Raw genomic sequence first — 11,432 nt, 5'->3', positions numbered from 1 at the left:
TTAATGGTTCGGGCCCCTTAGTTCCAGTGAAGGGAAATATTAACGCTACGTTATACAATGACATTCTAGATGATTCTGTGCTTCCAACTTTGTGGCAACAGTTTGGGGAAGGCCCTTTCCTGTTTCAGCATGACAATTCCCCCGCTCACAAAGTGAGGTCCATACAGAAATAGTTTGTCGATCGGTGTGGAAGAACTTGACTGGCCTGCACAGAGCCCTGACCTCAACCCCATTGAACACCTTTGTGATGAATTGAAAAGACGACTCGAGCCATGCCTAATCGCCCGTCCCTGTAGCAATGTTCCAATGTTCCGTAGCAATGTTCCAATGTTCCGTAGCAATGTTCCGTAGCAATGTTACAATGTTCCGTAGCAATGTTCCGTAGCAATGTTCCGTAGCAATGTTCCAATGTTCCGTAGCAATGCTCCGTAGCAATGTTCCAATGTTCCGTAGCAATGTTCCAATGTTCCGTAGCAATGTTACAATGTTCCGTAGCAATGTTCCGTAGCAATGTTCCGTAGCAATGTTCCAATGTTCCGTAGCAATGTTCCGTAGCAATGTTCCAATGTTCCGTAGCAATGTTCCAACATCTAGTGGAAAGCCTTCCCAGAAGAGTGGAGGCTGTTATAGCAGCAATGTTCCAACATCTAGTAGAAAGCCTTCCCAGAAGAGTGGAGGCTGCTATTACAGCAAAGGAGGGTCCAACTCCATATTAATGACTTCCCAGAAGAGTGGAGGCTGTTATAGCAGCAAAGGGGGACCAACTCCATATTAATGCCTATGATTTTTGAATGAGATGTTGGACCAGCAGGTGTCCACATCCTGTTGGTTGTGTCGTGTAGGACAGTAGAGTCCGTGCCAATATTATACTTTATTAAGGAAATGGGTTCTTATTGTACTATGACTGTGATATGTGGTTGTCCCACCTAGCCATCACCTAGCCATCACCTAGCCATCACCTAGCCATCTGAAAATACTAACTACTGTGATATGTGGTTGTCCACCTAGCTATCTGAATATACTAACTACTGTGATATGTGGTTGTCTCACCTAGCTATCTGAATATACTAACTACTGTGATATGTGGTTGTCCACCTAGCTATCTGAATATACTAACTACTGTGATATGTGGTTGTCTCACCTAGCTATCTGAATATACTAACTACTGTGATATGTGGTTGTCCACCTAGCTATCTGAATATACTAACTACTGTGATATGTGGTTGTCCTCCTAGCTATCTGAATATACTAACTACTGTAATATGTGGTTGTCTCACCTAGCTATCTGAATATACTAACTACTGTGATATGTGGTTGTCTCACCTAGCTATCTGAATATACTAACTACTGTGATATGTGGTTGTCTCACCTAGCTATCTGAATATACTAACTACTGTGATATGTGGTTGTCTCACCTAGCTATCTGAATATACTAACTACTGTGATATGTGGTTGTCCACCTAGCTATCTGAATATACTAACTACTGTGATATGTGGTTGTCTCACCTAGCTATCTGAATATACTAACTACTGTGATATGTGGTTGTCCACCTAGCTATCTGAATATACTAACTACTGTGATATGTGGTTGTCCCACCTAGCTATCTGAAGATACTAACTACTGTGATATGTGGTTGTCCACCTAGCTATCTGAATATACTAACTACTGTGATATGTGGTTGTCCCACCTAGCTATCTGAATATGAATATACTAACTACTGTGATATGTGGTTGTCCCACCTAGCTATCTGAATATACTAACTACTGTAATATGTGGTTGTCTCACCTAGCTATCTGAATATACTAACTACTGTGATATGTGGTTGTCTCACCTAGCTATCTGAATATACTAACTACTGTAATATGTGGTTGTCTCACCTAGCTATCTGAATATACTAACTACTGTGATATGTGGTTGTCTCACCTAGCTATCTGAAAATACTAACTACTGTGATATGTGGTTGTCCCACCTAGCTATCTGAATATACTAACTACTGTGATATGTGGTTGTCTGAAGATGAATATACTAAGTCTCTCTGGATAAGAACGTCTGTTAAATGACTAACATGTTAAATGACTAACATGTTAAATGACTAACATGTTAAATGACTAACGTGTTAATATAACTGAGTCTCTCTGGATAAGAACGTCTGTTGAATGACTAACATGTTAATGTGTTGTGTCCTGACCCTGTGTTCTCTGCACCAGACTGTTGAATGACTAACATGTTAATGTGTTGTGTCCTGACCCTGTGTTCTCTGCACCAGACTCTGACTCTGAAGAGGATGTCCCCCGGGGGGGCTGTCACCCCTTCTCAGGGTTGCGACCCCACACAACCCCGCCCAGGAAGAGACCGTCCCCCTCCTCGTCCAATCAGGCGGCTCGGGAGAGGAAACAGAAGCACTTATCCCTCCTGCTGCAGGAGGCGGGGCTTAGCTCCTCCGACGACTCCTTCGATCAAGGTTACTGACCACACCCCCTGGTTACTAACCACACCCTCTGTGATATTTTCATGAGGGCACAATGTTGCTAAACGTTGAGATAGAGATGTTGTAGGGAATCACATCTCTATTAATAAACGTTGAGATAGAGATGTTGTAGGGAATCACATCTCTATTAATAAACGTTGAGATGGATGTTTTGCTGAAGGGAATCACGTCATCTCTGTTGAGATAGAGATGTTGTAGGGAATCACGTCATCTCTGTTGACATAGAGATGTTGTAGGGAATCACGTCATCTCTGTTGACATAGAGATGTTGTGGGGAATCGCGTCATCTCTGTTGACATAGAGATGTTGTAGGGAATCCTGTCATCTCAAAACTGTAAAATCTGCATCATTCTGAGTGTTTCACCTCACTGACCTCACTTCCTGCGTACTGACCACACACAGAGAGAGAGAGGGCTCTTACAGCTGTGAAATCACTTCCTGCATACTGACCACACAGAGAGAGAGAGAGAGGGCTCTTACAGCTGTGACATCACTTCCTGGCTCTTTTAGAGTCCCATTCCTCTCCCTGCCGCTGCTGCCTCCTGGTTTTAGACTTGATTTTGTTACGGTTGTCACGGTTACGGTTGTCACGGATGCGGTTGTCATGGTTTTGCCTGGCTTGCTCAGACTGCTGTGGACTTTTTTTTTTTGTTTATACATTGATCATGTGTGGATGTGTGTTTTTAATAAGTTGTGTTTTTTGGTACCGAAGCTTTTTATTAAAGGTGTTTTTTTAAATTGAATTTGGTAAAGAAAGCCAACTCACTGTGGTCCTTGTCTCTCGCTTCGTCTGTCTCTCTCTGTCCGCCTGTCCTGTCTGTCGGCTGCACACACTACTTGCTCTGTCGGACCTGTATCCCTCCTATAGCCCCCAACAGCACAAGGGCACTAGGTTCCTACACTGTAGTGCTTCAATCTGGGTTTTAGTACAGTGGATGAAACACACACACACACACACTCAGACACACGCTCACACAGACACACACACACATGCTCACACACTCAGAACTGTTTTCAATGAAGACGGTGAAATATGATTGTGATTGTGAGGGCTATGGTAAGGGTTGAGGTTTGGGACAAGGATATGGGTGAAGGAAGGCTTTTTAGATTCATAAAGCTCACACACACACACACACACACACACAGTCCAAACTATCTGATTGGCTCGTTGGGATATTTGCAGAATAGGGCTCCTTCTTCCTGTCTACTAAACCTCCAGATAACTCCGCCCCTTCCTGTCGTTCGCTGCCACCTGCTCATCTTTCACCTGCTCACTCCTGACCCCTCTCCTACCCATGATGCTTTACATGTCTCTCAGCCTGTGCTGTTTGTTCTGCTACTGCTGCTGCTGCTGACACACACAAGCCTGCCAGGACTAGCGCCACCTTTAGCCATGCTACCTCGCTAAGGTATGGTTAGCTATAGCTAGTCTATCCTACAGCTAGTTGATGCTATGGCTAGCTATAGCCAGTTACTAAAACTTAAATTAAACAAAGTCTCAAACAGTCGCTTGTCCCTTTTAATAGCCGGGCGACGGCACACATTTCAGCAAATAAATGGGTCTAAATGAATTGTTTATGAGGTTTGTTACATTTAATAATTCAATAGTGATTCGAAAAAATGACGGCAGTCATCACCATTAAGAAACTGCTAGCCGTTGGCTGCTAACTACTTGCTAATTTGAATCACAAAAACAGCCAACAACTTTGGGAGTACCAGACCCTTATAGAAGTCTGCCGATCGCAACTGCACAGTGAAAAAGTATATATATATTTTTTTACCTTTATTTAACCAGGCAAGTCAGTTAAGAACAAATTCAATGACATTCTAGTGGGTTCTAGTGGGTTAACTGCCTGTTCAGGGGCAGAACAACCTTGTCAGCTCGGGGGTTTGAACTTGCAACCTTCCGGTTACTAGTCCAACGCTCTAACCACTAGGCTACCCTACTAAGACGACAACGTGAAGCAGTGTGTAAATGATAACACATTAGTGAAGAGACGTCTTCAAATGAATACAGGAAATGAAGACACGTCTTCAAATGAATACAGGAAATGAAGACACGTCTTCAAATGAATACAGGAAATGAAGACACGTCTTCAAATGAATACAGGAAATGAAGACACGTCTTCAAATGAATACAGGAAATGAAGACACGTCTTCAAATGAATACAGGAAATGAAGACACGTATTCAAATGAATACAGGAAATGAAGACACGTATTCAAATAAAGACAGGAAATGAAGAAATGTATAAAAAAAATACTGGAATTAAACAACTATGCAAATTAGCTAAATCTGTGTTCATTAAGGAAATAGACGCCTGTTTCTCATCATCACCTGTTGTGTTCAGTGACATAAGCAAATTAACACTCGGCTATTAAATCTGCAATATTGAACTTTGGGGCGACTCGACCAAATTCACATCAATGTGAGTTATAGATCTGTCATTTATTTATTTTCACTTTATTTAACTAGGAAAGTCAGTTAAAAACTAAATATTATTTACAATGACGGCCTACTGGGGAACCGTGGGTTAACTGCCTGTTCAGGGGCAGAACAACAGATTTGTACCTTGTCAGCTCGGGGATTTGATCTTTCAACCTTTCGGTTACTAGTCCAACGCTCTAACCACTAGGCTAGTGGAATGGGGTAGATATTTTCTATGTGTGCTATTTCTATGTGTCTTGGTTTTATACACCAGCTGAAAATACAATATTTTATTGAAAAGCTATTTCACAGCGGTTTAGACCATGATTCTCTACACTGCTTGTTTTGCCACATAAACTGAAATTAGGCGAACTCTTCGAATTTTAGCAACCATGCTACATCTAGTTGATGCTACATGGCTACGCTATAGCTAGCCGACGCTACGACTAAGCTACATGGCTAAGCTATAGCTAGCCGACGCTACGACCAGGCTACATGGCTAAGCTACGCACGCTATAGCTAGCCGACGCGACGACTAAGCTACATGGCTAAGCTATGCTATAGCTTGCCGACGCTACGACTAAGCTACAAGGCTAAGCTACGCTAGCCGATGCTAGGCTACTCCATGCGCTGCCCTGCCTGAGGCCACACGCCTGTCACCTGTTGTGTAAGTAAGATGTCCCTCCTCTCTCTGTGTCTCAGTGATGATGCTAATGCTAACATGGATGCTCAAACTACTATTCGCCTGGCGGGATCTGGGGTTGAATATTCAGTCTCATGGACAATATTAATGTCAATATGAACGTTTTCTTCACAAATAGAACCTTTTGCTTGTGTTTCTGAGCTGAAGACATGCATCCTTCCTTCCTTCCTTTCCTTCCTAGTAATGAATTATCTGACCAATCTGGTTAGACTTGGATTGACCCTCACATGCCACAAAATCTGCTTTTTGTAAAGAAGATGTGAGTCCTCTCTAGTAGGGAGGAGTCAGAGGAGTGATGACTCTCTGGTAGGGAGGAGTCAGATCAATGATGACTCTCTGGTAGGGAGGAGTCAGATCAATGATGACTCTCTGGTAGGGAGGAGTCAGATCAGTAATGACTCTGGTAGGGAGGAGTCAGATCAGTGATGACTCTGGTAGGGAGGAGTCAGATCAATGATGACTCTCTGGTAGGGAGGAGTCAGATCAATGATGACTCTCTGGTAGGGAGGAGTCAGATCGGTGATGACTCTGGTAGGGAGGAGTCAGATCGGTGATGACTCTCTGGTAGGGAGGAGTCAGATCGGTGATGACTCTCTGGTAGGGAAGAGTCAGCTCGGTGATGACTCTCTGGTAGGGAGGAGTCATCTCGGTGATGACTCTCTGGTGATGACTCTCTGGTAGGGAGGAGTCAGCTCGGTGATGACTCTCTGGTAGGGAGGAGTCAGATCGGTGATGACTCTCTGGTAGGGAGGAGTCAGTTCGGTGATGACTCTCTGGTAGGGAGGAGTCAGATCGGAGATGACTTTCTGGTAGGGAAGAGTCAGATCGGTGATGACTCTCTGGTAGGGAGGAGTCAGATCAGTGATGACTCTCTGGTAGGGAGGAGTCAGCTCGGTGATGACTCTCTGGTAGGGAGGAGTCAGCTAGGTGATGACACTCTGGTAGGGAGGAGTCAGATCGGTGATGACTCTCTGGTAGGGAGGAGTCAGATCGGTGATGACTCTCTGGTAGGGAGGAGTCAGATCGGTGATGACTCTCTGGTAGGGAGGAGTCAGATCGGTGATGACTCTCTGGTAGGGAGGAGTCACCTCGGTGATGACTCTCTGGTAGGGAGGAGTCACCTCGGTGATGACTCTCTGGTAGGGAGGAGTCAGATCAGGGATGACTCTGGTAGCGAGGAGTCAGATCGGTGATGACTCTGGTAGGGAGGAGTCAGGTCAGTGATGACTCTCTGGTAGGGAGGAGTCAGGTCAGTAATGAGTCTGGTAGGGAGGAGTCAGGTCAGTGATGACTCTCTGGTAGGGAGGAGTCAGATCAGTGATGACTCTGGTAGGGAGGAGTCAGGTCGGTGATGAGTCTGGTAGGGAGGAGTCAGATCGGTGATGACTCTGGTAGGGAGGAGTCAGGTCGGTGATGAGTCTGGTAGGGAGGAGTCAGATCGGTGATGACTCTGGTAGGGAGGAGTCAGATCGGTGATGACTCTGGTAGGGAGGAGTCAGATCAGTGATGAGTCTCTGGTAGGGAGGAGTCAGGTCAGTAATGAGTCTGGTAGGGAGGAGTCAGGTCAGTGATGACTCTCTGGTAGGGAGGAGTCAGATCAGTGATAACTCTGGAAGGGAGGAGTCAGGTCGGTGATGAGTCTGGTAGGGAGGAGTCAGATCGGTGATGACTCTGGTAGGGAGGAGTCAGATCGGTGATGACTCTGGTAGGGAGGAGTCAGATCAGTGATGAGTCTCTGGTAGGGAGGAGTCAGATCAGTGATGAGTCTCTGGTAGGGAGGAGTCAGATCAGTGATGAGTCTGGTAGGGAGGAGTCAGATCAGTGATGAGTCTCTGGTAGGGAGGAGTCAGATCAGTGATGACTCTGGTAGGGAGGAGTCAGATCGGGGATGACTCTGGTAGGGAGGAGTCAGGTCAGTAATGAGTTTGGTAGGGAGGAGTCAGGTCAGTGATGACTCTGGTAGGGAGGAGTCAGATCGGTGATGACTGGTAGGGAGGAGTCAGATCAGGGAGGACTCTGGTAGGGAGGAGTCAGATCAGTGATGACTCTCTGGTAGGGAGGAGTCAGATCAGTGATGACTCTCTGGTAGGGAGGAGTCAGATCAGGGATGACTCTGGTAGGGAGGAGTCAGATCAGTGATGACTCTCTGGTAGGGAGGAGTCAGATCAGTGATGACTCTGGTAGGGAGGAGTCAGGTCAGTGATGACTCTGGTAGGGAGGAGTCAGATCGGTGATGACTGGTAGGGAGGAGTCAGATCAGGGAGGACTCTGGTAGGGAGGGGTCAGATCAGTGATGACTCTCTGGTAGGGAGGAGTCAGATCAGTGATGACTGGTAGGGAGGAGTCAGATCAGGGATGACTCTGGTAGGGAGGAGTCAGATCAGTGATGACTCTCTGGTAGGGAGGAGTCAGATCAGTGATGACTCTGGTAGGGAGGAGTCAGATCGGTGATGACTGGTAGGGAGGAGTCAGATCAGGGATGACTCTGGTAGGGAGGAGTCAGATCAGTGATGACTCTCTGGTAGGGAGGAGTCAGATCAGTGATGACTCTGGTAGGGAGGAGTCAGGTCAGTAATGACTCTGGTAGGGAGGAGTCAGGGGAGTGAGGAAGGAAGGATGCGTTCTGTGCTGAGTGATTAACCAAATTTTGTCCGACGTCGGTTCAATTACTTGAATTCCATTTAGATCGGGTTTTTGTGAAATCAAATCATTCACAACAAAAATGAGGAAACTGTATGGGATGCTGGGTTGAAGGGAGTTGTAGTTCTCATTTAAGCAAATATTCAAACCTAGTTCAGTTCAGAAAAGTGGTAATTAACTACAATCCCATAATCCATTGCGGCAATTTTTTTCCTCAACTTGTCGCCTGCCTTCCCGCCTTTCGTACAACAACTCCTCGTTATTAGGCCCGGAGACATGAGCATCTCGTCATTATATACAGACCTCTGGACGGATAGACTTTTACACCTGATACGCCTGTCTGTTTCTCTTCCTGTCTGTCTACCTGTCTGTTTCTCTTCCTGTCTGTCTGTCGTTCTCTTCCTGTCTATCTACCTGTCTGTCTGTCTGTCTGTCTGTCTTCCTGTCTATCTACCTGTCTGTCTGTCTTTCTCTTCCTGTCTATCTACCTGGCTGTCTGTTTCTCTTCCTGTCTATCTTCCTGTCTGTCTGTTTCTCTTCCTGTCTGTCTCTGTTTCTCTTCCTGTCTATCTTGTCTGTCTGTCTGTCTGCTCCTAACCCTGACTTCTCTCGAAACCAATCACAGCTCATCCTGTCTGTCTGTCTGCTCCTAACCCTTACTTCTCTCTAACCAATCACAGCTCATCCTGTCTGTCTGTCTGCTCCTAACCCTTACTTCCCTCTAACCAATCACAGCTCATCCTGTCTACAGCCATGGTTCTAACTCCTAACCACTGGGCTGAGTCTCAATCCAGTAAGGTTCAGATGGCCCCCTATTCCCCATCTAGTGTACTACTATAGACCAGGGCCCATAGGGGTGGTGTACTACTGTAGACCAGGGCCCATAGGGGTGGTGTACTACTGTAGACCACTGTAGACCAGGGCCCATAGGGGTGGTGTACTACTATAGACCAGGACCCATAGGGGTGGTGTACTACTATAGACCAGGGCCCATAGGGGTGGTGTACTACTATAGACCAGGACCCATAGGGGTGGTGTACTACTGTAGACCAGGGCCCATAGGGGTAGTGTACTACTGTAGACCAGGGCCCATAGGGGTGGTGTACTACTGTAGACCAGGTCCCATAGGGGTGGTGTACTACTATAGACCAGGGCCCATAGGGGTGGTGTACTACTATAGACCAGGGCCCATAGGGGTGGTGTACTACTATAGACCAGGGCCCATAGGGGTAGTGTACTACTATAGACCAGGGCCCATAGGGGTAGTGTACTACTATAGACCAGGGCCCATAGGGGTGGTGTACTACTATAGACCAGGGCCCATAGGGGTGGTGTACTACTATAGACCAGGGCCCATAGGGGTGGTGTACTACTGTAGACCAGGGCCCATAGGGGTAGTGTACTACTATAGACCAGGGCCCATAGGGGTAGTGTACTACTATAGGCCAGGGCCCATAGGGGTAGTGTACTACTATAGACCAGGTCCCATAGGGGTGGTGTACTACTATAGACCAGGGCCCATAGGGGTGGTGTACTACTATAGACCAGGACCCATAGGGGTGGTGTACTACTATAGGCCAGGGCCCATAGGGGTGGTGTACTACTGTAGACCAGGGCCCATAGGGGTGGTGAACTACTATAGACCAGGGCCCATAGGGGTGGTGTACTACTGTAGACCAGGGCCCATAGGGGTAGTGTATAGGGAATAGGGGTAGTGTGATCTGTCTGTCTGGCTGTCTGTCTGTCTGCTAGACAGTACTGTCTGTCTGTCTGTCTGTCTGTCTGTCTGCTAGACAGTACTGTCTGTCTGTCCTGTCTGTCTGCTAGACAGTACTGTCTGTCTGTCCTGTCTGTCTGCTAGACAGTACTGTCTGTCTGTCCTGTCTGTCTGCTAGACAAATCTGTTCTGTATGTCTGTCTGTCTGTCTGCTAGCAGTATACTAACTACAGAGGAATTGGGTACATTTCCCCCTCTCTCCCTCACCCCCCCTCTTTCCCTCACCCCCCCTCTTCCCCTCACCCCCCCTCTCTCCCTTTCTCCCTCACCCCCCCCTCTTCCCCTCACCCCCCCTCTTCCCCTCACCCCCCCTCTTTCCCTCACCCCCCCTCACCCTCTCTCTCCCTCACCCCCCCTCTTTCCCTTTCTCCCTCACCCCCCCTCTTTCCCTTTCTCCCTCCCCCCTCTCTCCCTCACCCCCCCCTCTCTCAATTACTGCAGTACTACTACAGTAATACTACAGTAATACTACAGTAATACTACAGTAATGCTGAAGTAATACTGCATTAATACTACAGTAATACTGCAGTAATGTTACAGTAATACTACAGTAATGCTACAGTAAAGCTACAGTAATACTGCAGTAATGCTACAGTAATGCTACAGCAATGCTACAGTAATACTACAGTAATGTCACAGTAATACTACAGTAATGCTACAGTAATACTGCATTAATGCTACAGTAATACTGCAGTAATGTTACAGTAATACTACAGTAATGCTACAGTAAAGCTACAGTAATACTGCAGTAATGCTACAGTAAAGCTACAGTAATACTGCAGTAATGCTACAGTAATACTGCATTAATGCTACAGTAATACTGCAGTAATGTTACAGTAATACTACAGTAATGCTACAGTAAAGCTACAGTAATACTGCAGTAATGCTACAGTAAAGCTACAGTAATACTGCAGTAATGCTACAGTAAAGCTACAGTAATACTACAGTAATACTGCATTAATGCTGCAGCAATACTGCATTAATGCTACAGTAATACTGCATTAATGCTACAGTAATACTGCATTAATGCTACAGTAATACTACAGTAATGCTACAGTAATACTGCAGTAATGTTACAGTAATACTACAATAATGCTACAGTAAAGCTACAGTAATGCTATAGTAATGTTACAGTAATGCTACAGTAATACTGCATTAATGCTACAGTAATGCTATAGTAATGTTACAGTAATGCTACAGTAATACTGCATTAATGCTACAGTAATGCTACAGTAATGTTACAGTAATGCTACAGTAATACTGCATTAATGCTACAGTAATACTACAGTAATGCTACAGTAATGCTACAGTAATACTACAGTAATGCTACAGTAATACTACAGTAATACTACAGTAATACTACAGTAATGCTACAGTAATACTGCATTAATGCTACA

The 11,432-nt window shown here is 45.7% G+C and overlaps 1 protein-coding gene across 9 annotated transcripts in view; it reads left to right on the top strand.

Annotated features, from left to right (window-relative positions):
- tnrc18 (trinucleotide repeat containing 18) overlaps window positions 1–11,432 on the top strand; it is a 95,907-nt gene that overhangs the window by 56,954 nt on the left and 27,521 nt on the right. For all 9 annotated transcript variants that reach the window (XR_016486148.1, XM_090197938.1, XM_090197939.1 and 6 more), the window contains one exon: window positions 2,268–2,462. Coding sequence is in view for 8 of the 9 variants with exons in the window: in XM_090197938.1 (XP_090054064.1) it covers window positions 2,268–2,462 (195 nt within the window). In the remaining variant the exon portion in view is untranslated. The remainder of the gene's footprint in view (window positions 1–2,267; window positions 2,463–11,432) is intronic.

The sequence above is a fragment of the Oncorhynchus mykiss genome, chromosome 13, assembly GCF_057628025.1.
Source record: "Oncorhynchus mykiss isolate SJ-2025 chromosome 13, ASM5762802v1, whole genome shotgun sequence".
NCBI classification, from domain to species: domain Eukaryota; kingdom Metazoa; phylum Chordata; class Actinopteri; order Salmoniformes; family Salmonidae; genus Oncorhynchus; species Oncorhynchus mykiss.
This window is presented reverse-complemented; position numbering and strand designations above follow the sequence as displayed.